The 27,839-nt window shown below is 57.9% G+C and overlaps 2 protein-coding genes and 2 long non-coding RNA genes across 13 annotated transcripts in view; 2 read left to right on the top strand and 2 right to left on the bottom strand.

Annotated features, from left to right (window-relative positions):
• KIRREL3 (kirre like nephrin family adhesion molecule 3) overlaps positions 1 to 15,241 on the top strand; it is a 237,702-nt gene extending 222,461 nt beyond the window's left edge. For 2 of the 3 annotated variants that reach the window (XM_085209177.1, XM_085209179.1), the window contains 10 exons: positions 1,984 to 2,132; positions 2,421 to 2,548; positions 3,515 to 3,641; positions 7,597 to 7,697; positions 7,804 to 8,002; positions 8,732 to 8,767; positions 10,158 to 10,265; positions 11,282 to 11,391; positions 13,295 to 13,381; positions 13,619 to 15,241. In XM_085209177.1, coding sequence (XP_085065303.1) covers positions 1,984 to 2,132; positions 2,421 to 2,548; positions 3,515 to 3,641; positions 7,597 to 7,697; positions 7,804 to 8,002; positions 8,732 to 8,767; positions 10,158 to 10,265; positions 11,282 to 11,391; positions 13,295 to 13,381; positions 13,619 to 14,062 — 1,489 coding nt within the window. In that variant the 3' untranslated portion in view covers positions 14,063 to 15,241. The remainder of the gene's footprint in view (positions 1 to 1,983; positions 2,133 to 2,420; positions 2,549 to 3,514; positions 3,642 to 7,596; positions 7,698 to 7,803; positions 8,003 to 8,731; positions 8,768 to 10,157; positions 10,266 to 11,281; positions 11,392 to 13,294; positions 13,382 to 13,618) is intronic. The other variant, XM_085209178.1, reaches the window with a different exon arrangement.
• On the bottom strand, positions 7,998 to 13,623 carry LOC146542749 (uncharacterized). Its single transcript, XR_014879684.1, has 3 exons — positions 12,841 to 13,623; positions 12,628 to 12,735; positions 7,998 to 11,603 (listed from the first exon to the last, which is right to left on the bottom strand). It is a non-coding gene; the product is annotated as an uncharacterized LOC146542749 (long non-coding RNA).
• Positions 15,242 to 15,620: 379 nt separating the features above from the next.
• On the bottom strand, positions 15,621 to 27,363 carry ST3GAL4 (ST3 beta-galactoside alpha-2,3-sialyltransferase 4). Of its 7 annotated transcripts, none has more exons than XM_085209189.1 (13): positions 27,217 to 27,363; positions 24,168 to 24,308; positions 22,382 to 22,457; positions 18,634 to 18,712; positions 17,820 to 17,889; positions 17,542 to 17,622; positions 17,368 to 17,465; positions 17,102 to 17,162; positions 16,792 to 16,887; positions 16,495 to 16,684; positions 16,236 to 16,379; positions 15,925 to 16,068; positions 15,621 to 15,856 (listed from the first exon to the last, which is right to left on the bottom strand). In XM_085209189.1, the coding sequence occupies exons 2-13, from the start codon at positions 24,200 to 24,202 to the stop codon at positions 15,770 to 15,772; spliced, it is 1,161 nt and encodes a 386-aa protein (XP_085065315.1). In that variant the 5' UTR covers positions 24,203 to 24,308; positions 27,217 to 27,363; the 3' UTR covers positions 15,621 to 15,769. The 7 variants fall into 7 exon arrangements, with proteins under 7 accessions (XP_085065315.1, XP_085065317.1, XP_085065311.1 ...); XM_085209186.1 differs by having other exon boundaries at positions 15,690 to 15,856; positions 15,925 to 16,147; XM_085209187.1 differs by lacking the exon at positions 27,217 to 27,363 and adding an exon at positions 24,606 to 24,624 and having other exon boundaries at positions 15,690 to 15,856; positions 15,925 to 16,147.
• Positions 19,534 to 24,340, top strand: LOC146542748 (uncharacterized). 2 transcript variants are annotated; one of them, XR_014879682.1, is made up of 3 exons: positions 19,534 to 19,716; positions 19,861 to 20,087; positions 20,201 to 24,340. It is a non-coding gene; the product is annotated as an uncharacterized LOC146542748 (long non-coding RNA). The 2 variants fall into 2 exon arrangements; XR_014879681.1 differs by having other exon boundaries at positions 19,537 to 19,716; positions 19,856 to 20,087.
• Positions 27,364 to 27,839: the final 476 nt, after the last annotated feature.

Raw genomic sequence — 27,839 nt, 5'->3', positions numbered from 1 at the left:
AGCACAAATTAATAAAGAGGTAGCAGAGGTGGAAATTGCAGGCTGGGCTCCTCAGATGAAAGCCAACAAGCTCTGCCCTGTAGGCTGCACCAACCTGCAAGAGGAGAGAGCAACAGAACAGGCTGGGGGAGGCCAGGCCCCCCATGCATCCTGTGGGTGGTTTGGAGGATGTGTGCTGGGCAGGGAGCTGAGATGCAGACACACTGAGCTGATGGCCTCAGGCAGGACCTGCTCATCCTCTGTGTCTTCTTGGCTGCATTTTATTTACGTTCTGCTTATAAATAATTACTGAGAGGTTAATAGGTGAGCAAGGCACGTTACAGGCTTGTTAAAACCAGGAGGAATTTGCCTTCTGGCTGTCTGCGAGTGCATGGCGAGGAGCTTTACAGGAGGGTTATCAGCCATAGTTATTAAAAACCGATTTGACATTATAAAAGATCCATACCGCTTGTTCAGCCACATTGATTTAGCAGTGTTAAGCCTTGGAAAACTGGAGCAAGAACCTTGATCTCTGCTGAAGCACGAAAAATTGCTGTTTGTGACACATCTCTACGCTCGGCAAAGGTAGTTCTGCAGAAGCAATGGGTTTTGAACATGCACAGAAAGTATTGTGTGAGGTTGCTTCATATGTGTGTTTCTGGGCTGCTGCTGAGCCACAGAACTTCTATCCTCTGGAAATGTGCTCCCCATCCCCCACAGGCCAGACAGGTTGGGCTGCTGCAGAACACGGTGCTGTGCAGATCAGTGGGCACCAGCAAGGTCTTGTGCTGTCAGTCACTGCGAGGAAATGATGGTCTGAGGTGATCTCGGTGGTCTTTTCCAACCTTAATGACTCCAGGAAATGGCTTTGACCTTCTGGTGCACACAGCAAGACCCAATGGGCTACGGAGTCTGGAAGTGCACCTGGATGGGGACAGAGTCATCAAGGAGCGCAGCAATGCTTCAGTTTCATTACATCTGGAAGGAGGAAAGCAGCACCCAAAGGTGATTTACCTTTGGAGCAGTGACTGGAAGGCATCACTTGTGCTGATTTTCCCATGCCTGGAGTTTCCCTCGTCAATCACAGCCCTAAAAATCCGAGCAGCATCCCCTGATTAATTATTGAAGGGAGAATCCAGGGAGGAAGGCAGCGTGGGGAAGCTGGAGCGGCCAGTCAGCATCCATTAGAGGCGTGAAGATAAATGAGAAGAGAGAGCAGATAAGTGCATACAAACCAGCTTCCATCTGTGCTGCTAATACCTCTCTTCCGAGCCGCTCGTGTTACTGGCTGCAGGGTGATGCCTCGCAGCTCTCCTGTCCTCATCCCGTTAGGTTCACACTTGTGGGCCTTTTGGATTTGTCTGTCTGACCTCCTCTGCCCAGCACATCCCTGTCCCCAGTCATCCCACCACAGGAGAGCTGCCCCGGCACAACATCAGCAGTTCCTCGGGGAAATCCTCTCCTTTCTAATGTCCCCATCACTCTTTTGGGGAGATTTATTATATTTTCCTCCGCTCTCTTTTCCTTCCTCCCAGGAGCCGATGGAGTTTCACACTGCATGACAGCATCTCCAGTTCTCTCCACCCGCTCCGGAGTGGCAGGTTGCCAGATGGTGCCCCGTTAGGTCACATTTGCTCATTGTTTGGCAAACAGCGGCTTAATTCAAGTGCTGAGTTGACAGCTTGTTCTCTGAGACAATTTGCAAGTTGTAGAGCTGCAAATGCCAGCTTGGCTTTCCAGGGTGATGTTATTTCAGCTGCCTTCAAGGGATGAAGTTCTTTTTCCCTGGGGAAAAAAAAAAAAAAAAGAAGAAAAGGGGAAAGGGGGTGGAAGCAGGATGAAGCTGAAAAGACTTAAAGGGGTTTTGTGGTGGAATGCCAGCGGTGTTGGTCGGCTGGGGAGGGGCACTGTGTTCTCTACCAGCACAGACTGTCCTTATCCCATCCCTGCTGTCATTGGCAAATGGAAAGCAGTGCAACACCACTCTGCTTCCTTGTCCTGCAGGTGGGCGAAGAAAGGCCAGGTGATAAAGGAAGCATCCGGTGACTTCTATGAAACCATCGTGGATCACACCTTCTTCTTCGAGCCCGTCTCCTGCGAGGTCACCAACGCGCTGGGCAGCACCAACATCAGCAGGACCGTGGATGTCTACTGTGAGTAACTTGCCAGAGCTGCTGGTCACAGCTGGGGGGAGCATCGCCTTCCCTGAGCAGGATTTGTTGGGCTCTCACTCCATGCGTGGGACCGTGGTCTCCTCCTGCCTCACACAGCCCTGCTGGAGGCTTCCTGGGGTCTTTGGGATTGTAAGGTGCCGTGGGTTGGGTGTCCCATATGGCTGTGTCCCTTTGGTACCCCAACATCAATGGGTCTCAGCTCCTCCTGGTACAGTGACTGCACTGCTTTGGGGTTCTGGTGGGGTAATGCTGCTCTGCTCTGTGCAGTTGGGCCCCGGATGGCAACAGAACCACAGTCCCTGCTCGTTGACCTGGGCTCCGATGCCGTCTTCAACTGCGCCTGGACTGGGAACCCCTCCCTCACCATCGTCTGGATGAAGCGGGGCTCAGGCGTGGTAAGGGTCGCTGCAGGGCAGTGGGACGTGAGGTTCTGCATGGATCCCTCCTGCTTCGGTGAAATCGGACAGTGCTCTCAGACACATGGTCTGATTTCGGGTGGTTCTGTGTGGAGCCATGAGCTGAACTCAATAATCCTCGTGGGGCACTTCCAGCTTGGGATGTTCTGTGATTCTGTGACCCTGGAAGGCAATCACTGGGCGCATGCATGGGAAGCATCGCTGCCTTCATTGCTGTTTAGGTTTTCCCAAACCATCACGGCCTTGGGCAAGCTGAGAGCTTGAGGCAGCCGAGGAATCCCACTGGGTCTGTAATCCCCTGGCTTCCCATCCCACAGTGGCAGCTGTTGTTTCTCTTGGTTATCACTGTGATTTGCACACAGGCAGTGCTTTCACACTCAAAGCTTACAGAGCAGTGCAGGGAGCCATGCAATGGGGGCTTCCTGACCCTCAGTGCACAGCCCCTGCCACGCTCCAGCACTCTGCTTACCCGCACGTATCAGCACACAGAGATGCTTTCTCAGCTTCCATTTGGCCAATTCTGCTGGCCTGGGGCCTCCAGGCAGCTCCAGCTCAGCTTTTGGCCGTGGGCACTGTGTAGCATCTGAGAAGGAAGGAGGGATGGGAGACTCCAATGTCCTGGGAGAGAGACGAGGTTAACCAAGAGGAATTAGCCCCAGGGTGTGCATTTCCAGCATGGATAATTGGAAACACCGCTCAAAAGCCACATTATTTGCATGCCCCAGTGCTGGCACTGTGCTGACAGCTTCAGCCAGATCAGCACTTATCAAGATATCCTGAAGCTGTTAATTGCACAGCCAGGGCAGGAGGGCAGGATGCTGCTGCCCAGGGTGCAGCTTGCCAAAGGTAGCAGAGCTTCCCCCAGCCATCCAGAGCTCCCCCAGCCAGCTCTCCTGCTCGACTTCCCATCACCTGCCCTGAGATCAGTCCTCTTCTCTCTTCCAGGTCCTGAGCAATGAGAACAAGCTGACGCTCAAGTCCGTCCGCCAGGAAGATGCTGGGAAATACGTGTGCCGTGCTGTGGTGCCGCGGGTGGGCGCGGGGGAGCGCGAGGTGACACTCACTGTCAACGGTACCAGTGGCTTCCCTTTGCTATTCCATCTTCGTGTCTTTGCCGTGCTGATGGGGTGGGGGTGGTTGGATGCGATGATCTGAGTGGTCTTTTCCATCCTTAGTGATTCAGTGATTCTATGATTCCATGATCAGTCGTGGTGCTGCAGTTGGGATGATGCCCTTGGATATTTGCTTTGGGATGCCTGGGTGGGATCAGGGATGCTCCCACCCTGTGAGCAATTTAGGCTTTGTATTCGTTTCCTCAGAGAGTCATGGGTTAAGCAAAAAAATACTGGTGTTATCTAAGGTCTGCTTGGTTCTGTATTATCAGCAGGGGTTTATTGAGTAGCTGGGGGTTGGCGTTTTAAATCTTTAATAGATTTATCTTGCAAAACCCTCGCAAGGTCGGAGAGCTCTGTTGTCTGTGCTGTACAGCTTGAGAGGTGGGAACTGAGTCTGGCTCCGAGACCAGCAGCCTAATCAGCACCTGAGGGAGCAGGCAGAACTCTGAGCCCCCAGGATCCGCCCCCCACCCCGATGGGAGCTGGGCAGCACCCTGCTGGGTGAGGGCCACCTGGCCAGGACCTGTGGCAGTCGGTGGTGAAATGTGCCTTGTGTGAAGGAGGGCGCAGGGCAGGCTGCACATTATAAGCAGGGGATGAATTTTGCATCGCCTCTCACCTGCGTGACAAACTGGCAGGCTTCAGTCCCCACTCGCTGTCAGAAAGAGAAGAAAATGAGCAGGGAAAGCAGCACAGCGTTAATTTTGAATGCGGATAACACCAGCAAGGGGAGCCAAGGGCAACACAGCAGGGGGCAAAACCCAACCACTGCCTCTGTTTGCGCTCAGCTCTGCGGCGCCTGCATGTTCCTTCCCTGCCGACTGCTGGGTTTTAATTACAATTAAAGTATCTTGCAGAAAACAAAGCAACAAATTAACCCAAACAAAGAACCTGCTCCTTTCCTGACACCTCCCAGGCGCTCGGCAGGCACAGGGAAGCCTTGAGAAAGAGCTGTGCAGCTGCATTCTGTGCCCGGCACAGCACCAGGGCAGTGCTGCAATGGACACTGCTGATGCTGCGTGGACCATCGTAGGGAGCATCTCCTGCAGGCACGGCACGGTGTGTCTGATGCAGCTGATGAATTCTTCTGAATGCTTTTTCCATTGCTGTTTGAGAGGGGAAGTTGAAGACTTAGTATTTTCAAGTGATTTTAAATCCAGAGGGTAATTCAGTTGTCTCGAGATCACCAGGTGCCACTCTCCGTAAGCTGGGCTTTGTCACGGTGAGGTCAGTGATTCAGGCAAGTAGCACCGGCCGTCTTGGGTGAGTTCAGCCCAAGTGGGGACACTGCTGGAGGGGTGTCCATCCGCCCCAGCCTGTGCCCAGTGTCCCGCCCCCTCCAAACCAGCCTCAGTAGCACAGCCCCTGCCTGCCCTCCCCACCTCCTTCCCTCCAAACCAGGGCACGAGGCCACCAGCCTGAGAGGCTGTAGATATGATTCAGAGCCTCGTTAGTGGGCAGGAGGATTATGCAAATGAGCAGCATTTGGCAGGGCCAAAGGAAGAGAGGCAAGAAGGCAGCAAGGCGCCATTGGGGCCATAATAAATCGGCAGTAGTCAGATTTATAGCCCCCACGTGAGCACAGCACCCTCCTGGCCACACAAAAGCCAACCCAGGGCTTTGCAGGATCGAACCACGCTTCCAGTTTCCAGCACCAGGATGGTTTTGTTCGCATGAACCTGAGCAGGATGGAGAGGTTGGGGCCAGCCCAGCCAGCAAGCTGCCTTCTCCTTTATGCGAGCCTTCAGGACAGAGCAACTAAATTGGCACCAGTGCACTAAAAATAACCACAACCAATAGCTCCAACATTTATATCCATAGCAACGTTGCTGAAAGCCTTTCTTTTGCTGGTGGGCTGTCTCAACACCGAGCCGTGGACCGGCAGCTCTCATAGGGAGCCTGAGCCTGGTGGAGAATCAAACGCCGTCCTCGAACGCGATGAGGCTGCAGCTCTGCACTATTATTCCCAGGCATGTTCATCTCACAAATATTCTTTAGTCATCTGCTATTATCACGATGATAAGCCTTCGACTCTGAACTCCTCGAGCAATAATAAAACCCAAAGCCGTTGGCATTTGTGCCATTTAAAATCCACTCTCCTTTGGGAAAATGATCCTTTTTATGATTATTAAGCCATTTTTCTCCAGTGTCACCCAGTCTTGGCGTGCCTCCAGAATTTGTAACTAACATGCAACTGCTGAAATAGAGAGAAGATGGGCTTTTTCCATTAATTTGGACCTGCATACCCCGTTGCCACTCTGGGTGCTGTTGGCTTTGGGTTCATTGCCCACCAGTGGCATCATCTATACATGCCAAGTGACCTGAGGAGATGGGACCATCTGTCCTGTGCCACCCTCAGTGTATGGTGGGGCTGGACCGGGCTCTGTTATTGTCCCTTGGAACAGCCAAAGCCTCAAGGGATCTTGGCACAGCAAAGGATAAACCAAACTCCCTGGACTTTTGGGTGGTTCTGTATGGAGCCTGGAGTTGGACTCGGTGATCCTTACGGTCCCATCCAGCTCAGCATGTCCAGTGGGATTCAGCCCAGCCCCTTCAGAGCGTGTGCTTCCAGGGGTGGATGGAGAATGCTCACCTTGGGAACGTGCTGAGAAGAACATCTCAGAGAAGACTGGGCAGAAAACAACAACAAAATGTCTTTTTTATATATTAAGAGAGGCAGAAAAGTTTCCAGTATCACACCGGAATGTGTGATGACCATTATACCCCAACTTTGGAAAACAAGCCCTGACCTTCTGCGTCAGCCATATCTGCTGTTACCCATCACTCGGCAAGCACTGCCCATCTGCGGTGCTTACAGATGTGCAGATGATTCCAGATGTGCAGGATGCAGTGAATGTCCAGACTGTGTTTGAAGCCAGCTCCATCCCCGCTGCAGCAATCACAGCCTAAGGGTGCAGCACCTGGATTTGATGGCAGTCATTTTGCCCCTTTCCCTTGGACAGAAGAAGCGTGGCGTTGCTGGCCTCTGGCTTTCCTCATAGCATCCCTGCAAAGGAAGGATATGGCTGCACTGCTGTGGAGGTTGTTCAGGGAGGGACAATGTCAACGGGCAACTGGATGCACCGAAGGAGAAAGTTCAGCACTGCAGCGTGTTTGCACTTGGCCAGCACTGCTCTAAGCCTGCCTGCAGGTAGGTGTGATGGCAAGGCTGCGTTTTCCAATGAGCCTAATGAATTCCTGAAAAACAAAAGCCACAACCCAGAGCCAGCATCCAGAACAACTGGGCTGTGACATGGTGAGAACCGGGAGCGCTGCCCCTCGCCTTCCTGCCTGCATCCCTTCTCTTTTCTGCCAGCAGCAAGCCACTCATAGAAATGTAAATCTGCTGTAATTAAGAGTCTAATAAAGAGCAATTAGGATTGCAGTTCTGCCGCTGCTCCCTTGGGGTGGAAGCCTCCAGGCCACGTTCCCATCTCTGACTGCTTTCCTCTTAACCTTCTTCCACGAAGGAGGACAGGGACATTTTGGTGGGGTTGAGCACCCCACATCCCTGTGTTCTCATTCAGCATTGCACACAAAGACCCCAGAGCACCGAAGCACGTCTCCTTGTAGAGCATTAAGGAAAGCAGGTGGGTTTTTTTGATTGCAGAGTGCAGTGTGGATGCTGGTTGATTTTTCCCTTTTCTGATCCTTGGTTCCTGAGGCTGAATTTCCCATATGGAAAGGGTCTGGGGCCCTTGGGTTGCATCTCCTGAATTATGCACCAGGCATTCCCTTCTGAGCTTCAAGGCATGGAAAGGGCAGCAGCTGGTGCCAGTCAATAGTGATGTTTATTGGAGTTGAGGTCCCGGTTTGCCATCGGACCCCCTGCACCCATGTGGCAGTGCCAGCCTCAGCCAGGTGTGACTTGCTGCCTCCTGTTGTCACCAATCCCTCTCCTCTCTCCTGCAGGGCCACCCATCATCTCCAGCACGCAGACCCAGCACGCCCTGCACGGCCAGAAGGGGCAGATCAAGTGCTTCATCCGCAGCACCCCTCCGCCCGACCGCATTGTGAGTAGCACCCAGAGCGGTGAGCCACGGGGTTTGGCCACGCCATGGGGAGCCCCACAGGTGGGCAAAGCGCCCAGCTCGGGCTGACCCCACTGCTGCTTGGCAGGCTTGGTCCTGGAAGGAGAATGTCCTGGAGTCTGGGACCTCGGGGCGCTACACAGTGGAGACGGTCAGCACGGACGAGGGGGTCATCTCCACACTGACCATCAGCAACATCGTCCGCGCTGATTTCCAAACCATTTACAACTGCACCGCGTGGAACAGCTTCGGCTCCGACACGGAGATCATCCGGCTCAAGGAGCAAGGTGGGCACTGCTGGCGCGGGGCTGCGGGAGCAGCCAATGCTCCACAATGCTGTTGGGATGTCTGAGGAAGGATGGAGGAGGCACACCCTGAGGGTCCCAACTCCTGGCAGAGGGGAAGGAGGTGGGGATAGCCCCACTTTGCCTCTCTTACTGGAGACAGAGGGCATGCGCCAGCCATGCGCTCCCCAACCCGCAGTGCAAGGCGATGCCCATCCACCTGCAGCATCACTTGTAGCCACAGGGAAATGGGAGCAACTGCTCCTTCCAGACCCGCAGCCCTCAGGGTGTCTCAGGGTGGCCGGGGGCTCTCCATGGCAAGGGAGGGATGTGGCTCCGGGCGGCTCGCTCAGCTCCTGGAGGGCCTCCAGTCCTCTTCTATTTTATTAAATGCTAGGGCAGGCAGGTGGATTGCTCTCATTAAGCCGTGATTTATAGGCAAGGCTGCCGTCCAGATTAAATCAGAGCTAAATGAACCCCGTAAAATTAGCCTTGGGCTTCTTCCAACACAAACACAGCCAGCGGTTTCTCCGGGTCGGCTGCCAGCCGGCGGGAGCACTCGGTGTTGGCTGGGGGTCCCCACTCGGGGACATCCCTGCGGCGGGCAGGGGGACGCCGTGGGGTGGCCATCCCCTCCATGGGGCTGTGAGCTGGGAGCAGGAGGTGCTCCGAAGGCTGATGTGGGTGCCTGGGCTGTGCACGGCTGTGGACACTTGCTTTATTTTCAAACAGGTACGGAAATGAAATCAGGAGCTGGTATGCAAGCAGGTACGGAAGTGCTGAGCTGACGGTGAATGCGAATTGTCCCCAGCCGTCACGACGCCTGAGGAGCCAGCGGGGCTGTAGGGCAGCACAGGGCAGGGGATGGGGAGCCAGGGGCACCGGTCCCACTCCGCTCCATGGCGAGCTGCCCTGCCTCTCTGTGCCCCAGCACAGCCCCACTGCAGGGGGTGAAAATGCACAGCTGCCACCTGCAGCAAAGGGCCGGCCACACTGAGCTGCCCCTCAGCATCTCCCTCCCCACCCTTCTTGTCCATACCTCCCAGAGATCCAAACACCTCCAAAAGCCCCACTACGAGTCACTGCCTTTGGCATCAGGTCATCTGGAGAGGTGCCAGCACTTTACTGCCGGTCAGCTGGATGCTGCTGGGGCAGTTTGCAGCAGGGCACTCACTTCCTTGTCTGTTTGCTTGGGAAACCCTCAGTGCTGAGTGCTTAGGGAAGAGCAGAATAGTGTCACGTTTGTCATGTCACCGATGGCCTGACTCAAGGGACAGGTGGCACAGCTAGGGAGAGGCAGGAGAGCCAGAAAGTGGAAAGCATCAGCATAAGCTGTGTGCTGAAAGGCTCTTTATAGTGTGAGTGGAGCCTCAGCTCGAGCAGCACAGGGTTGTGTCACTCCACTGGTCTTGAGATGGGGTTACACCTTAGGGGTCCTGAAGTCTTAAGGGAAGGATGGAGTTTTTGGTCAAAAACAGATTTTGGGCTTAGAAAGGGGGGTGCTTAGAACTACAGGGAACCTGGCTGTGGTTGCATGGGCAGGAGGTGGTGAGCTCCCCCAGGTGCAGGATGGGGCCCTGCTCCCCCCATCACAGCCACCCCATCCCTGCCAGACGCTGTGAGCCCGGGGAGAAGGCAGGAGACCTGTGGTGACAAAGACAGAGGTGGGCTGATAGCTGCTGTGTTAACCCAGGTATCTGACACCCACAGCTCTCACCTCTGCCCGTGGTGCTGGTGCCCATCTCTATCCCTCCATGCAGCATCTCCCAGCCAGCTCTGATGCCATTTCTCTTTCTTAGCAATATCACCAGGCTGTCTTCTTTTGCACTTTGCACCTGCAGCACTTGAGAGGCAGCCATTCATCCAGTAAACAACGTGGCCCCACTGGAAGCAACCAGCTCCTTGGCTCCCTCCTCCCTGCACACGGGGGAAACTGAGGCACAGAGAGGTCAGCGCTGCCCCAGTTGCAGCAAATGGCAGAGCTGCGCACTGCGCTCCCTGGGCTCTCACCACCCATAGGGCCGTGGTGCTGCAGGGGTGCAGGAAAGGACCCCAATCCCTCCCCATCACCGAACCGATGGCCGGGACGGGTCCTGCGCTGGGGAGAGCCGCCCATTGCCTTCAGCCCCACTCATCTGCGCTCTCCTTCCTCTTGCAGAGTCGGTGCCGATGGCGGTGATCATCGGGGTGGCCGTGGGGGCCGGCGTGGCATTCCTGGTGCTGATGGCCACCATCGTCGCCTTCTGCTGCGCCCGCTCCCAGCGAAGTGAGTGCAGGGCGAGCGCAAACGGCCAAATGCAAAGGCCAACCACGCTCCCACTGACGGGCAGGGAGCACTGCGGGTTTTCCTCCTTTGCCACCCCCTTCTCTTCCTCCGCTGGGGCATCATATTGGCAGTAATTCCATTGCGGTGAGGTCAGAGGTAAAGACACAGCAGAGTGCTTCCATGCGGTGAGGACTCATTTTGTACCTGGCTGCTGCAGATTCCTCTCTCAGGACAAATTTCAGAGCTCTGTGGCATCAGCTGAACAACAGCCTGCAAACAGAGCATCCCTGTGGGAAGGATGCAGCGACCGACCATAACTCTGGGGTAGCATCTCCTGCTGAGGACACAGCAGAACGGAGGCTGGAGGCCATTTGTTTTCTGGAAAAGAAAGGAAAAAAAGGCTTTATGGCACATCTGGTGTTGTACTGTTGGTGACATAACGGCCCGGTGTTATTTAAGGGGAGCCCTCCGGGGGGAGGATGTGCAAGACAGTAATTAGCTTTTCCCTGTGATTAAATTCAGAGGCTCCTGCACCAGGAGTGTCATCCCAGCCAAAAACAAAGGCACAAGAAAGCAATAGGGGCCTCTCAGCACAACCCTGAGGCATTGGGGAGGCAGGCTGTGGGCGAGAGTGATGCTGAGTGGAGGAGATGGGCTGAGCCCAGGACGGAGCCTCAGAGAACTGAGCTGAGGGCTGCTCGGATCTCAGATCCACATCCATCCCCGGTTTTCACTTTGGATCCGTGCCGTTGTTTCTCCTCCCACTGCTCGCCTAGTTTTTCGAAAAGAACTTCTTCAAAGCATGCCTGACACCTTCAGGGCAGCTGTGTGACAGCGGGGCTGCGTTGGGCATCGCGCCCAAAGTGCTGCCTGCGCTCCGTCCATCACTTGGCCTTTCCCTTCTGTGGCTGCACCCCACGGCCGGAGGGGCCCAGCTCTGCCTGCTGGGCTGAGTCAGGGTGGGCCCTGGGGATGCGTGGTCGCCTGGAGCTGAGCTCTTCTCCTTCTCTTCCCAGATCTGAAAGGAGTGGTTTCTGCCAAGAATGACATCCGCGTGGAGATCGTGCACAAGGAGCCGTCCTCGGGCAGGGAGACGGAGGAGCACCCCACCATCAAGCAGCTGATGGTAAGGGCTTCCTTCCCCTGAGAACCTCACCGTGCTCTCCTGGCCGTCCTGGAGATGTCAGTGAGTGCCAAAGCAATGGGTGCAGATGGTGGTTTGCCTGGGGAAGCAGCAGGGAGCGGCTGAGCTGGAGGTGATGGTGGAGTGAGCCTGGCTGCCTTCACTGGTGCTTTGTGGCTCCGTGTGGTAGGTGACAAACACAAGCTGAACACAAACTGTGGGATCACAGAGTCATTAGGGCTGGAAAAGACCTCTGAGATCACCGAGTCCACCCCCACCGTGCCCACTAAACCACGGCTTTCTCTTTCCCCCTTTCTTCTCCCTGAGAATCACACTTGTGTTGGTTGTTCTGCAGCCATCTGTGACCCGCACGGCTCTGTACTTCTCACAAATAATTATTCATGCGTCTGTAAGTTCATTAACACCTTAGGAGACAGCCATGCTGGCTGATTTGCATTTGTTCACGTTATCTCAGCACAATCCCCCGATGCTACAGGTGGAGGGAAGGCTGCCAGCCCAAAAAGCCAACAGAGCACCCACTGCAGTGTGCAGGGCCGTGCGCCCACATCAGCACACCCACAGCTGCACTGGGACCCGACCACGGGCAGTCCCCATTAAAACCCTGTGGTCTCCTGTAACGAACCCAAAGAATTTAATATCCGCTCTGCAGGCTCCGCCAGCCCAGAGGAAAGCGGTGCCATTTGGCGGAGTGCTCAGCATGTGGCGGATTAGGGAGCACTGTTAGTAATTAGGCACTATTTCTGAGCCGTGCACAACCTTGAGGAGTCCCCTCAGTGCTTCAGGGCGCTGTGCAGAGAATCCAGAGTGATGCTCTGCAACAGGGCAGCTTTGCAGCAGGGGAAACTGAGGCACAGCAGGGCTTGAAACTAGGTGATCGTTGTGGTCCTTTTCAACCCAGCCCATTCTACGATTCTATCACAAGGTGCCACCAGGCTCATCTTTTAGGGCCACACCACTGTCCCAGGCCAAGTCCTCAGCACCTCTGGACATGCGCAGGATCAGATTCTCCCTGGGAAAGCCTTTGGGTTGTCCCTGGGCCAGGTGCTGCAGGCGCAGCAGCTCTGGATGGGCTGCTCCCATTCCATCAGCGCCTCTCATGGGCATTCCTTCTTCCAAGCAAAACTCAGGTACTTTAATTTATTGCATTTAATAGCTGTATCAAAGGCTTTCAGAAGATGAAGAGAAAGTGCTGGAGGGTACATTTCCACAACCACTTACCTTTTTAAAAAGGGAAAAAAATAAAACCAGGAGAGTAAGCCCTCTGGGGCGCAGCACTGGGGCTCCGTGCCCAGAATCCAGTGGCCGGAGCTGCACAATCGATGGGAGCTGAGATAAAAGGCAGCGGAGAAATTGGCTGGTAATTAGCCAGCCTACACAGCCCCACCTTTCTGGAGGAAGGGTAATTAAAGGCAGCGTGTAATTAATGCATACCTTGCCTCCGATGGTGGTCAGCCTTCAAAAGAGGAAGTAATGAGGCGGAGAGGTGCGGGATCCCTGGTGCAGCACAGCCCACGTCAGCACAGAGCAGAACCCTCCGGGACTGACATGTTTTGAGAAGAGCCAAAGTTGGGGATTAAAAAAAAAGTAATCAAGGATTTCACATTAATTACGGCACTGTGTCTATGCCAAAAGCCAGCTGGGATTTTTTTTTTTTTTTTTTCTTCTTTTTTGAAAAGTTGTTGAGCAGCCAAGTTCAGACTGGAAGGAAAGGATGAGGATGCAGAAAAAAGGGGAAAAAAAAGACAAAGAAAAAAGAGAGGTGGGGGTTTCCCTGGACAGGGATCAGAGTGCTTTGCAGCCACATCTGTGGCTGAGCTCCCCAGTCCGGAGCAGAGGGACCAATGCAGGCACTCAGGATGCTGACATCTGCCCGCTCCTTCCCCAGATGGACCGGGGTGAGTTCCAGCAGGACTCGGTGCTGAAGCAGCTCGAGGTGCTCAAGGAGGAGGAGAAGGAGTTCCAAAACCTAAAGGTGAGCCCTGGGACGCAGCCACCCCCCCACATTCCAACTCCAGGCTGCCTGCCCTGGTAATGCCTGCTGTGCCACCCCGTCCCCACGCTGGGTGAGATGCTGGGGTGCCACCAGCACTGCCGTCTGCTCCCTTTGAGGAACCCACGGTGCGGGGGAGCGGGTTGTGTAGCGTGGGGTGCCCCAGTAAGATGGAAGGGAGTTGGGGTGACCCCACCAATAGCCCCCACCCGCCCACAGGACCCCACCAACGGCTACTACAGCGTCAACACCTTCAAGGAGCACCACTCCACGCCCACCATCTCACTGTCGGGCTGCCCTGCGGACCTGCGGCCGGCCGGCAAGCAGCGCGTGCCCACGGGCATGTCCTTCACCAACATCTACAGCACGCTGAGCGGGCAGAGCCGCCTCTACGACTACAGCCAGCGCTTCGTGCTGGGCATGGGCAGCAGCTCCATCGAGCTGTGCGAGCGGGAGTTCCAGCGCGGCTCCATGAGCGACAGCAGCTCCTTCCTCGACACGCAGTGTGACAGCAGCATCAGCAGCAGCGGCAAGCAGGACGGCTACGTGCAGTTTGACAAGGCCAGCAAAGCCTCCGCCTCGTCCTCCCACCATTCCCAGTCTTCGTCCCAAAATTCGGACCCCAGCCGGCCCCTGCAGAGGCGGATGCAGACGCACGTTTGAACCGCGGGGGACGATGCGGTCCCCGTGGGGCTGTGGACCCTCCGCTGGGACAGCGGTGCTGGAATCAGGACCCAGGAGTGGGGCGATGGGGCTGAGCACAACCCGCTGAGGACACAGGGCTTGGGGACGCCGCCACCCCCATGCCCACCCCACTGCTCCACTTGCCCCCACCCAGCCCCCTTCCTTCCTTCTTGGTGTTCAGTGTCCATAATTATAGAGTCCGTTTTGGGGGGTCCCATCGTGTGGGATTTGGGGTGGGGGGAACACGCCAGCAGGGATGGGGACCCCCCCGAGTGCCCCGGGAAGGGCCTCACCACGCTGTATGGCGGGCAATACAAGAGGTGTTTCTCGTGGCATGCCTGGGCTGATGGCCTCGCGCCATGAGGACTGCAATGGCAGTGTCTTTTGGGTGGCCCCAACAGGAGCTTGGTGGTGGGGCCGTACGGTATGTGGGCTCAGGGGCTGACCGATGGATGGGGAAACTGAGGCATGGGAATGGCTACAGCCAGGGCGATGCCACTGGTGACGCAGGAGCCAGGACAACGTGTTGGGGAAACAGCAGGTAAGGACCCAGCAGGTAGGGAGGGGACACGGGTGCTGGGACACAGAGCACAAGGGGACACACAAACACAGGGACATGGAGACAGGAACATGAGGACATGGTGACATGGTTATAAGGACAGTGCCTGGAGTTATAGGGCCAGCGCTCAGGGCAGAGGAACACAGTTGGGGGGACACTAGGGGACTTGGAGACATAGCGTACTCACAGGGACACATGGACATGTGCATGGGGATGGGGACATGAACAGGGACACTGGGACCAGGCACAGAGACGCTTGAGGACAAGGGGACACAGTCGCACAGCAGGGCAAGAGTGGAGTCTCAGTCACTCCCTCACCCCCACTCCAGCCCCAGCACGAAACGCCCAGCCCAGTCGCACCAGGACCTTTATTGGGTGCCAGCAGGAGCCCCCCAACACCCCGAGGTCCATGGGTCCCAGGGCCCCCCTTCCCCAAATCCTGGGGGATGCAGGATCCCATGTGAGCAAGGCGCCCATGGTGGGACAAAAGGCACCTTTGGGGAGGGGGGAGTCCCCCCTGCACGAGGCCACAGAGGAGGGAGGCCCCATGATAAATAATCTTTTAAATTAATTAAATTAATCTGCACCGCCGTGTCATCCCCACACCCCCCATGGGCCACCCAGGGGTGCTGCAGGGCTGAGCCCCCCACACCAGCACTAAGGCATGGGGCTGGGCCAACGCGTAGAAAGAAAATAAAAAAAGGGAGGGGGGAGAATGGAGGAATTAAATATTTAGGGTGTCCAGCTGGGAGGGGCTGCAACTCAGCCTCCTACCCCCGGGGGACTCCCCCAGGACCCCCCCCATCAGCCCCTCCTCAGGCTCCTCATCCCAAATGCAAGAGTATCCACAGGAAGAGGGGGGGCTCCAATGCACCCTGCCGCGCCCCCCAGACCTGCTGGGGGGAGGTTCCCTCCATCCTCCCCAGAATCCCTCCCCAGTCCTCACTAGTTTCAGTGTTTCCATACGAAAAGTCCCCGTTGAGGGGCTCCCTGCGCCCCCGGGGCCGGCAAGCCGGCGTGGCCCCACAGTGCCACCAGCATCACGATGTGGGCACAGTGACAGCAGCTGCTCCAGGACCACCGCGGGCTCCGAGGGGGGGACGTGTCCCTGCGCAGCCCCATTGCACTCAGAAGTAGGTGAGGTTCTTGACCAGGCCCAGCTCCAGCATGCGCTTGATGGCCACCGCCTCATGTGAGATGTTGTGCTCCGAGGCCTGTGGACAGCAGGAAGGGGTGAAACCAGAGCTGGGGGGGGGGACAGGCACAGTGTGGGGACACTTACAGCCATGGACTTGAGCGTGATCTGCTCGTAGTAGTGGATGGTTTGCTTCTTGTTGGCCGAGTCGGGGTAACCGAAGCCTGCAATGTGCACCAGGTCGCAGAAGTGGAGAGCCAAGGTGATGGCCAACAGCCCTGTGGTTGGTTTCTGGGGGAAAGATGGAGAAGCCATGGGGAGAATCCCAAAACCCAAACCTCCCACAGGATACAGGGACAGCAGCATCCTCCTGCCGGGTTGAAACCCATTAATAATCCCACAAATACACAACAGGTTTGGCGCAGAGATGCTCGGCAGTTACAAAGCCACGCCATTACCTGCTTGACCTTCCGTGGCTGCTTCATGGGGAGGCTGAGCAGTTTAGCAGCAGTTACTTCCATGTAGTACGGGTTGAGGATGCGCACTTGCTCCGGGTTGGCATCCCAGATCAATGGGGGCTGCTTCCAAAAGCCTTTACGAACCTGGAAGGGGATGGAGACCTCCTGCTAAGAGATGAATCCCCCCCAGCGCTGGGGTGAAGGCACAGCCACCAGGGACGGGCTGACCCTGTGGGTACCGGTTCCCAACCACACTTGCCCTCTTCTTGTCGTTGAGGATGGCCTCCATCCACTGGAAGTCCATGGGCTTGAAGGGCACCAGCACCAGCAGCGTGTTGGGGTTGTTCTCTGCCTGGGGGTCGAAGTGGGCTGACTCAGGGTAGAAGAGCCGCATGGTGGTCTTGGAGCCCACATCCTGCTCATAGCCGTGCACCGGGGCGTTGTTCAGCCTGGGGCACGGGGATGTTGCTCAGTGGGTGATGAGTGACACGTGGCAGGAACCTGCCGATGGCACCGGGCAAGGATGGGCGGCCCACAGGGACACCCAGGGCTGTACCTGATCACCACATCATAGGTGTTGATGGTGTCCCCCATGGAGCTGTTGCGGAGCCGGTGCCCATTGCCCACCACCACGCACCTCCGGCACTTCAGGCTGCGGGGGAAAAGCAGCACCTGAGCCAGATGTGCTCAGAAACGATCACCTCTTTAACCTCAGAGGGGTTTCAGCCCTGCCTTCGCTACACTGCAAAGCTCCCCGTACACCATCCCTACTCCCAGGTGGCCGAGCTGGCCAGGTCTCTGGCGATGCCTGAGCACAACTTCACATGCAAATGTCACAGCCCCAAGGGTAACTCCTGCTGCATTACCTCTGGATGCTCTCGGGCAGCGAGTAACTGGTGACCGACAGCAGGCGCAGGAGGACATCCTCTGCAAAGCAACAGCCGGGAAAGTGACCACAGCCCAGCAGCACCTCAGTGCCCACCCATCCCCGTGTGGCCTCTAACCCCCACGGCCCACACCTGGGGATCCATTAAATGCGCCCCCGCTTTCGTAGGGACCACAAACAGGGAAGCAGACACCCACGGACGGACAGACAGACGCCCCCACTGTACTCAGGGAGGCGGTGGCTCACCGCTGCCTTTGGTGCCATAGGGCAGCTCATAGAGCGACGGCGTCCTCACCCAGAAGTAATCCTTCAGCTGCAGGAAGAGCGGGCGGTCCCTCGTGTAGCTGCAAGGAGCGGGGGAGGGGGGTGAGCCTGAGGGATGGGGACCCTGTGCCCCGGGGACCCCCTCCCAGAACTCACTTCCCTATGAGCTGTGCTGCCTTCCTCTCCACCTCCCCAGAGGGACACACGGTCTTGTTCTCTTGCACAGGGAAATAAAAGCTGCAAAGGGAGAGATTAGACGCAGTGCCCACTCCTCCCCCCAGGAAAAGCAGGAAGTTGTTTTTGCTGCTCGCCCCCCAGGCTGTGCAAACACAACCGGAGCTGTGGGGTATCCAGCCCCTGTGTTCTGCCAGGGTTGGGATCAGCAGCACGCTGTGCCCTCACCCTGTGAATTGCACCCCCAGGGCTGCACATACCTGTCCTCCCGGTATATCGAGTACCACACCATCACCAGAAACAGCGCCAGCACTCCCAGTATCTTCCCTCCTGCGAGCCAAGAGAAGGGCTTCAGCACAGGGAAGGGAAGCAGGGAACGGAGGCGTGGGAACCTCGAGGACAGACAGCGAGGCAAGGGGCGCAGGGGAAGGAGAGCGCTCATATCCACCCCTGCTCTACATCCTTCCCTCCCGAAAGGCTTTCCCTCCTTCAGGAGGCTTCCCCACGCAGCACGCGGATCTCCCCAGCATCCCCGAGCCGAGCGCTCCGCGTGGCCGCTGGGTGTCAGCATCGGAGAGCGGCTCCGCTCCCGCGCCCCGAACATCCTCACCCGCATCCCGGGGAGGAGCGGCGCTCCGAGGAAGCGGTGCCGCTCGCGGCGGCTGGGCGGACGTCACAGGCGGTGGAAAAGACCGCCGCGATCTCGGTTCCGACCGCCATCCCCTCCCCGCGTCCCGCACCGCGTCCCTAACGGTGCCAGGGCTGCGGGACGGGGCGGAAGAGCGACGCGGATGCCTGCGCGGTCCGTGCGTAGAGAGGGGGCGAAGGACAGATCCGACCCCCCACCCATACAGGCACCGAGAGGGGACGCTATGGGGTGCTGAACCCCCGCTGGGCGGGTAGAGGAAGGAGAGAAGAGAAACCCCACTTCGTGGGGAACAGCAAACGCGGGCACGATGCTCGCCCACCCCCGGCTCTACCCCGGCCCCAGTGTAACCCCACCAGAGCGAGCACCAAGCAGCCCCCAGGGCCCCCACAGGAGAGGGGCTGGCAGTGTGTGCAGCGAGGACTCACGAGACTTATTGATCATCTTTATCAGCAGGGCGGGCATCAGCCGAGGGCCGGAGCTCTCATCGCAGCCACTGCCGCTCACCTGGGGTGGGAGGGAGAGATGTGTGGGTCAGGGAGTCACTGAGGCTGGAGAAGACCCCTCTGATCCCCAGCCCACGTCCCTCAATGCCTCATCCCCAGTTCCTGAACGCCCCTAGCGTTGGTGACTCTCCTGCTGGCAGCTCTGCAGTGCAGCACCACCCATCCTGAGAGGAAATTGTTCCTAACATCCAATGTAACCCACGAGTGCAATCCCCAAATCCAGCACGGGAGAAGCTTCCCCCAGGAGATCCCACAAGGAGGAGCAGGACCCACCTGCACCTCCAAACCAGCGGTGCCACCAAGCTCTGCAGGTTTGTTCCAATTTAAACCCAAGTCTCCCTGACCTGCATTCAACAAAACGTCCCATTTCTACAGCCGGTTCCCCCCGAGATAATAAAAGCGTTAACGAGGGATCCCAAAGAGCTTCCGCCCTACAGATGTGAGCACACTGCAAACCACACAGCGCTCCGACCACTGACCCTTGGTGCCAGCAGAAACATCTCGCATGGAAAAGGCAGCGGGTGGGGAGGGCAGCACGGGTTTGCCACACAGTTCCTGGTCACTCATCTCTTTGCAATGCAAATGCCAGCGAGCGGCGGCACAGGGCATCCCTATGGAGGTCTGCGGGGCTGGGGATCAACTCACCATGGGGAGAAGATTTGGGGATCGCCCAAAGGAAAGCTCACTGCCCTCGAGGATGGCTCCAGCTCTGTGCCACGTAAATGGGCACCTCCAGCCCAACTTTCCCACCCCAGAGCACAACCTGCCCTTGGCACATCTCCCAGCAGGGTGTGGAGCTGCTTGCACTGCTGCATTCATCACCCAGGGCTGCACCGCAGCCACCGCCCGAGGGACGGCACGTCCTGGGGGAGCCGTCAGCCCACGGCAGCACAGAGCAGCCACAGCATGAGGGTTTTGGTGTCTCTCCAGGAAACAGATGATGGAGGGGAGAAGCAGGATGGACCACTGGAGCCCGGCTCTCACCTTCCTGATCACCAGTTGGAGGTAAGAGATGAGCACAAATTGAGACAGGATGTGGAGCACATAAGAACATGTTGACAGTGCTGATAAGGGATAGAAAAAGGTGGTGTTTGCTCCTTGAACAATCACCTGTCTGGTGCTGAATCTTATCTCCTCCATAAAGCACAGGTAGCAAACAAAGGGTAACGAGCCCTGAAACCTGATGTGGGCACCCAAAAAGGAAACGCATTTAGAGGAGGGATGGGAAACCCATGGATGCCCCATTGCTGTGCGCCCTACAGAGCTGCTCCCTGGGAGCCCGGAGCCAACACAGAGCAAAAATCCTTCCTGTTGGCTTCTGCCCCAGCACCAACTGCCAGCAGAGCCCTGCACAAGCGACGCTCCCCTCCCCAAGGGTGAGATGCTCCAGCAGCACTAAGCACACTCTCAGTCCGCTGTTTGCTTTTACATTCCAGCTCTCTTTAAATACTTCTCTTTTTTCCCTCCTCTTTGTGATCCTTCTCTCCAGGCTTGTAGGCACAAGCCAGCATTTATGCAAAACCAACCCAAGGCAAACAGAGACAGAGTGGTTTGGGGAGCAAAGCAGAGCACACCTGGCCCCACACGGAGGCCACGAAGGAGGGGTTTGGGAACGAACCCAGCCTGGCAGTGCCCGACCTACAGCAGCATCCCAAAGGATGGCGTGTGCAGACCCAGCCCACGTGGATGCTGGATGCTCGCTGCTCCCATAGCATCCCCAGGTGAGATGTAGGGTTTCTCCTCAAAGAGACGAGAAAAAGCCCCTTTTCTTTGATGTCTGCACAGCATTACCTCCACAACGCCCCAGGGCTGAGCGTTATCACCATGCTTAGAAGCCGTGCCAACGCATCGCCCTCGCCGTGGGCTGAAACTTTGGCACAAAGCTTCTCACCCCAGTGCTGCACAACAAACACCCAGCATGGATCAAACGGAACGCAGCAAACTGCCACAGGTCTGCAAGGAGCAGAATGCAGTGCCACAGCCCCGCTGCACACAAACCCCCACAGGTCCAAAGCAAAAGGTGCTCTGCTCCCCTGCACTCTACTCTGGGGCACGCTACCTCAGGGGTGCCCATCCTTTGGTGCCAGCAAGGGGGTCACAGAGCACACGGTATCTCTGTGTGTTTCCGTTGTAACTCAGAAATTTGGGAACAGAAGGCTGGTGCAGCAAGAAGACACCTCCCGTGCTACCCACCCCAGCACCGCTTGGCCAGAGAGCACCTCCACGGCTCACCCCACACACATGCAGGATTTCGGGGAACTGCAGCAGAGGTGGATTTGAAGGGGATCACAGTGAGAAACGGGCACTTCAGCAACCCCCACAGGCTCAGCAGAAGAACCCAGTGGACGTGGGTCCTGGCACTCCCCACCCCAGCGCTGCGCAATGGGCCACCCGCAGCCCTCCCCAGGCACTGAGAGCGGTGAGGTGGGGATGCAGGGGGAGCTGCAGCACCGATACGAAATCAAACAGCTCTGTGGGATTTATGGCTTCAATTACCGGAGGAATCCATCAGATGTCAGCTGGTTGCCTTGGCTGAGTGCACAGCACCATGGTGCGCCCAGCCGCTCCAGCAGCACCCCACTGCCAAGACCTCACCTCGCAGTGCTCCAAACAAGAGGGAGCGGACCAAGGGCCGCCCCCAGCCCCACGCACCCCTCGCTGCAGGCTGCTGGTGCAGGCTGGGTGGCATTGGCATTCCCACAGCAGCTCCTGCCTGGAGGAGACGCTCATTCCTCTGGGGATAAGGGATGCACATGGAACACAGTGTGGTTTGCCAAAAGGAGACGTGGGTTAGGCACGTATCCCGGCTCCAGGGTGGCTTTTGGCACACTCAGGTGGGAGCAGAGCCATCCCACCACCCAGGGGGTGGTACAGAGGTGATGGGGGGAGCACTGTGCTATGGGGGCAGAGGGGAAGAAACTAAAAACCAAATGGGGAACAGCTCCTCACCCTTCCCTGTCCCACCCATGGAGATTTTCCAGGCTGCGATGGAGACCTGGGCATCTTTATGGGGTGGCTCAACATCATCATGACCAGCTGCTGTAAAGAATGTTTAAAGCAAACTTAATTGACCTTGAAGAAGAAGTACAGTGTTTCCTTGGCTCAGGATATCAGGGCCCTGTGAACAGCTGACCAAAGGTCTTTAATAGGAAAGAGAAGCTTCAGTTTTATGGGCAGCCGAAGCCTAAGCATAATGTTTACCTGTGACTAAGGAACAATGTGGGCTCCGCCAGAGCTCAGCCTCGGGCCACCCTTGACACATCCCAGGTCATAAAAACAAGATTTCCCCCCTGAAAATGCTCATAAAGTTGCCAAGACCCCTCCCTAAGAAGCACACAGCCTCCAGAAGGGCTGCAGCTCTCCAAAAATCAGCCACCAAAGCACACAGCCACAACCCAGCACAGGGACAGGGCGCCCGGCAGGGCCAGCAGTGACACCCAGCCCGACACCAGGGCTGACCCAGCACCCGCTGCACACAGCATCCATCCCCGGGAGCCACCAGCCAGGGGCTGCCAGAGGTGGCAGAGCGGAGAAGTGCCACCTGCTCCTGGGGACCTGGAACCCGTACTGGGGTCAGATGACCCCATCGGCACCGTCCCTACGGTGCCCCACAGCAGCACACGCAGACCCCACAGCATCACCCCACGGGTGCCCCCCCAAAGGTACTTACGGTCCTCCCACGTGGTGCGAGCAGAGGGGGCAGCAGCTCCGGGGGCTGCTGGGCTATGGGGCCATCCTCTCTTCCCCTGGTGAAGGAAAAAGGGAGAGCCTCAGTGTCAGGCTGGAGGATCTCGGGGCCCAGCACCGCTCACCGTGTGCTCAGCAGCTCTCTGCCCCCTTTGCTTTCCCCAAACTTCCACGTCCTCCCCGCAGTTTGGAGAGTTAAAAATCCAATTCCTCCCAAGAAAACGTCCACGCACAGCAGCACCCCTTCAGCCTGCTCTGTTCCAGAGAAACTGCCTTCCCCACAGCTGCACTGCATCAGCCTTAATTACCCAGATAACGAGAAGCCAGGTGGGGTAAGGAGCCAACCCCAGCCGCAGCAGGGCTCCTTCGCTGGGGTCAGGTGTGCGCCAGCATCGCGTTCCCAAGTGCGGGCTGGATTTTGGGTGGCCCGGGAGTGGAACGGGGACTGGAAAGGGAACGGGAGCTGCATCAGCCCATGTGGGTGCTGCTGGCCGAGGGGCAGGGAAGGTTTCCATCCCATCGGGGAAAAAGCCACGAGCACGGAGCGTTCTGCTGGAAACCATCAGAACCGAAGTGCAGCATGGAATGGAGTTGGTTTTGGCAAAATGAAATTTTGGAGGGGAAAAAGGGAAAAAAAAAAAAAAAAAAAAAAAAAAAAAAAAAGAATTCCAGCAGTGACGAAACATCCCATCCACAGCACCCGAACAAAAGGGCCTTTCTTCCCCACAGCCCATCCCACTCAAGCAGCCAAGCGCTGCTCCTGGCCAGGAGGTGGCGGGGGGACCTCAGCTCACAGCCGGGCAGCACCCGCAGCACAGAGACCTGCAGAGCACCTTCTGTGCCCCCACACCTGAGCTCCCGTGTGCATGGGACTGAGTCTGAGCACCGCACCCAGAGCCCAGCATTGCTGAGATGAGCGCACGGTTCTCTGCACCCATCTCAGTGCACGTGGGGCCCCACGGCCTCCCCTGCATTTTCAGCCCACACAGAATCACAGAATCACAGAATTGTAGGGGTTGGAAGGGACCTCTAGAGAGGTCCCATCCACTGCAGGAAAGCACGAGTGCATTCAGCAGGCAGCGGAGATGGCAGCCAGCTCTGCTACCTGCAGGAGCTCATCCCCACGAGCGCACCACCCCAGCACATGTGCTCCAGGCACTGCGTGACGCCCAAGGACGGGCTGCAGGGCAGGCAGCTGGTGCTGGAGCACAGCCTTTGTACCTCCGGCCGTAAGCTTCGTTAAGAAGAAGGTCCTCCTGGAGAGCTGCTGCAAAGCACTTCATGCAGTGCAGCACTGGGGGGGACGCTCCATGCCCCGCAGCCCCCCACCCTGAGAGGATGCTGCAGGGTCCCAACAGCCCATCAGCGCTCACCAACCCCAGCAGCACATTTCCCAGTCTCCCAGCATGAGTTTTGTCCCTTCCTACTGGCGCATGCCCCATCCCACCCCAGGCTGGTGGCTCCGAGCAGCCCCAGAACCTCTCCAATAGAGGCAAAGTGCAGCTTTCATTGCACCATCTGCACTTTTATCACATCATCTGCTCTTCCCTACGCCTCCGAGTTTCACAACATCTCCAAACCCACTGTGCAGGAACCTGCCTGCCCCCCACCGCCCAGATTACCCCAAACCTCCCCAGCGCAGCACAGCCTTAAGGATCAAACCCAGCAATCTCCCCCACACCCCTCAGCGATTCCACCAGATAACCCAAGCCCTTCTGCCCTGGACAGGCCGCCGTCCCCACGCTGCACTGTGGGCTGGGGTTCCCTACCCGTCCCGCTGATGGCTGCGTTTCCCTTTGCTCATTTTCCACCCATCTTTAATTCATTGACCGCTCGTTCCTCCCCGGCTCGATCAGGGCGGGCTGCTCCTGGAAGGCACTCTCCCTCCTCATGGCGAATCGAGTCGCTTTCTTTAGTAGAAAAAAAAAAAACAACAAAATAATGATCATAATCATAACCACAATAGAGCCAGAAGGGACACGTGCAGTGTCAGCCCCCCAACATCCCTCGGTTTGGGTACAGCCCCCTTCCTCCTCACATCGACCACCCCACCGCGTCCATCTCTCCACCCACACCACGCAATGAGCACAGAGAGGGATCCGGAGGAGTCCATCCCCGTGCAGATCCCCCCAGCACCGCAGCCATCACATCATCCCGGTTGCTATCCCCCAAAGGAGGGAGCACAGCCATGGGATGGGGATACACACAGATCTGCACTCAGTGCCCCCTCAGCAGGAGAGCAGCGGGGCCACTTCCTGGCCACAGGAAGAGGAGCAGGAAATTGCTGCGGTAGGGTGCAGAGCTGTAACTAACAGTGCAGCATCACCCAACGGCCTGCACTGCCCCACATCAGCCCGACCAGCTCTGAGCCACGTGAGGCATCAGCACCAAATGCTGCTGTCATCAAATGAACTTTTCTGCTTCTTCGTGGAGGGGAGCACTCCTTAATCCCACAAGCACAAAGGGCTCTGGCACCCAGCAAAGGTATGAGGACACCCAAGGCAAGGTAAATAACCACCGCCTCCCCAGGCGTAGGCAAGGCACGTGTACAGGAACTGGGCGCCATGGGTCCCCAGCGTATCACACCCTACAACCAGTGCTGAGCACCCAACCCAAAGCAAACGGGCAGGGAGACCCAGGAAGGGGCACAGTGCAGAGCAACAGCGAGCTGAACACCAGCCAGGGGGATAAGCTCTTTACAGTGGCCACAATTAAGGATTGTTTGATTAGCAGCTTAACCACCGCTGGAAAACCCTTGGTTTGGAGAAGGCCAAGAGCGGAGTTTTCCATCAGCAAAACCCCCAAATGCACTTTGGATGGGGAAATGAAGAGCTCCCCAGGGCAGGTTTGGTCCCACAGCCCGGGGTGACCGGAGACGTTTTGCAGGAAGAGCAGCCGGAGGAGTGGGAGCAGCATCTGGAAGTGATCGCATGAGAGCCTCTCCCAGCAGCGCGGCAGGGAATTCCAACGGCGTGAGCTCAGGTCCGGGGCTCCTCCAGGGAACCAGCAAGGAGCAAACGGAATAGAGCAGCGGGATGCAGAGCTGCCCGTCCCACCTGGGCGCAGCTCTGGGGCGCAGCTCTGCACGGAGCGCACACACATCCAGCTCCCTTTCGCTTTCTCGGAGCAAACCTCCACTCCCACACACAGCACACGCATGGGTTGGCAGCTGGGAACGGCAGGGATGAGCAGGATCTGGGCCCTTGATTTTTGTCTTTTTTCCCCTCTCCCAGAAGATGTAGGTTTCCTAGAAAAAGCCCCAGGAGCACAGCTTGCCCTGGGGCACCCGAGCGGAACAGGGAGTGAAGCAACCAGTATTACAATTTCCACAGCCAGGGCTGCGTGGATCCGCTCCCACAACAACGTGCAGACACACATCCCAGTGCCATGGGGACGGCCGGGAGCCACCAGCACTGAGCACAGGGAGGGCACAATGGGAAACTCAACGAAGGCACTGAAGTCATCGCAGAGGCGTGCTTCCACCTGATGGATGGAGAAGGCACAAAGGCAAAACCCAACAAAGGCACCGTGGTCATCCTATCGCTGGGAAAGAGCTTAAATCTGCACTTCCATTTGATGGATGGATGCTGTGGTCACTGCCCCATCCCTGCCCCACACACCTGTGAGTATTGCTGGCACAGACGGACACCCCGAGCCTGGCAGCCTTCCTCCTTCCTACTGCCATCCCTCAGCACCTGTATCGCTGTGGGACTCAGAGCGCCGCTATCAACCTTTCACCCGGAGTTGGAGGAGCAAGCAGCCTTTAATAATGCAGATAATTAAGCACAGGTGTTAGGAAGAGTCCGGCAGCTCCCATCCTATGGCTGGTAGCAACGTCAGGAGCTCACTGCAGCTCAGATGTGCCCTGAAAGCGTTGGAGCTGCCAACAGCCGAGCAGGGCTGGGACCTCCCCAGGTCCTGTGGCACTGAGCTGCAGCACAAATCCAGCACGGTTCTCCAAATGCCGGGCGCTCAGCACCTCGTCTCACTGCCCACGGACCTCGGCCACCAAACACTGCACCCACACAGGAACAAAACAACCCCCCAGGGGAAGAATCCTTTTGTTCTCCGCTAAGAACAATGAGACCCCTCCAAACGCCGCTGCTCAGCGAGCAGAAAGCCTGCCGATGTTCCCCTTCGGGCTGAGCATCCTCGCGTCCCAGCGGGAAGGGCCGCAGGTCCCGCGCAGCGCGGGGGGGCTCCATTCCCACCGCTCCCCCAGGGCGCCGCGTTGGGCTCCGCATGCAGAGGATGCCGAGCGGCGGCAAAAGGCCTCGTCCCCAAACAACTCCCGCTCTGCTGCGCGGCCGCAACCGACAGCCAGCGGGGCGGCAGCTCCGAGCTCCATCCGCACGGATACACCGGGAGCGCTCCGGGGCTGCGCCGGCGTCGGGACCCCGAAGCCGCGCCCTACGAAACCAGAACAGCGCGGCGCTGCCCGGCCCCGCAGTGCCGCCGTCCCTCCAGCCGCGTGTCGATGTGCTCCGTGCTGGGGATCCTCACGGCAGCGCCCGGCAGACACAGCGCAGCCCGGTGTGCGCTCTGCTTTGCGGGGCTGCTTTGCGGGGCTGCTCCCCGGGCACGGCGATGCTCAGCGCCGCGCACAGTTTGCGTTCCGTCGCGCCTGGCCGCGCTCCCATTCACAACACAGAGATACACAGAAAGCAAAAGCATCGCATCGACGCTCCGGCTCTGCCCCGCATCGCGGCCTCCGGCACCGCATCCCAAACCCCCCGCCCAGCTCCAAAAGCAACGGGGCAAAAGCTCCGCGTTCACACGAGTGCGGACCCCCGCCCCCCCCCCACCCCACGCACTCACCATGGGGCGGCCGGGGGTGCGGGCTCGGAGCGGGCAGGGCCGGGCAGCGGGGCTGAGCGGGGCCGGGGGGCGGTGGCTGGGCGGCACGCCTGCGCGCACACAGCGATGGGGCGGAGAGAGCGAAGAGGCGGGGGGGGGGCGCCGGGGGCGGGGATGTGGCCCGGACCCACCGTGCGATGATGGGAGGGGGGTCCCGTAGCTCCCCGAGGGCGGCGGGAGGTTCGGGCAGCGCCTCCGGGGCGGCCCCCCACCTCGAGAGCAGCGCGGGGGTGGCGGAGGGGGGGAGCAGCCCCTGCCGGTCCGCGCTGCCGGGGCTCCGAGCGGCCTCGTGCCCGCGCTCCGCCGCTGGGGATCCATCCGCGCCGAGACCCCACGCGCGCTCACGCGGGGCCGATGGAGGCGGAGCAGCTGTCCGTAATTGCGCCTTAATTGCTGTCGGCTCGCAGCTGATCCGGGGTAATTACTGAGGCCGCGGCTCAGCGGGGGAGCTGGGCTTGCTCGAAGGATATTTAGATCCATCAGTCCCTTGGGTTCCCCCGCTAGGTTTATTGCATCTGAAAACAATAAACGGCGTTCAATAAAACTCCAGCAGTAATAACGCATCCCAAACGCCTGTTTTGACC

Source organism: Meleagris gallopavo, chromosome 26 (assembly GCF_905368555.1).
Source record: "Meleagris gallopavo chromosome 26, MGAL_WU_HG_1.1, whole genome shotgun sequence".
Taxonomy (NCBI): Eukaryota; Metazoa; Chordata; class Aves; order Galliformes; family Phasianidae; genus Meleagris; species Meleagris gallopavo.
This window is presented reverse-complemented; position numbering and strand designations above follow the sequence as displayed.

What these genes read in the sequence shown, in the direction of transcription:
- ST3GAL4 (XM_085209184.1), bottom strand. Translation starts at nt 19,530, where the DNA reads ATGAATGCAGCAGTGCAAGCAGCTCCACACCCTGCTGGGAGATGTGCC. An exon ending in TCGATATACCGGGAGGACAG is followed by an intron (nt 17,623 to 17,819) that starts GTATGTGCAGCC and finishes CTCCCTTTGCAG; the next exon opens with CTTTTATTTCCCTGTGCAAG. An exon ending in TCCTCAACGACAAGAAGAGG is followed by an intron (nt 16,380 to 16,494) that starts GCAAGTGTGGTT and finishes ATCCCCTTCCAG; the next exon opens with GTTCGTAAAGGCTTTTGGAA.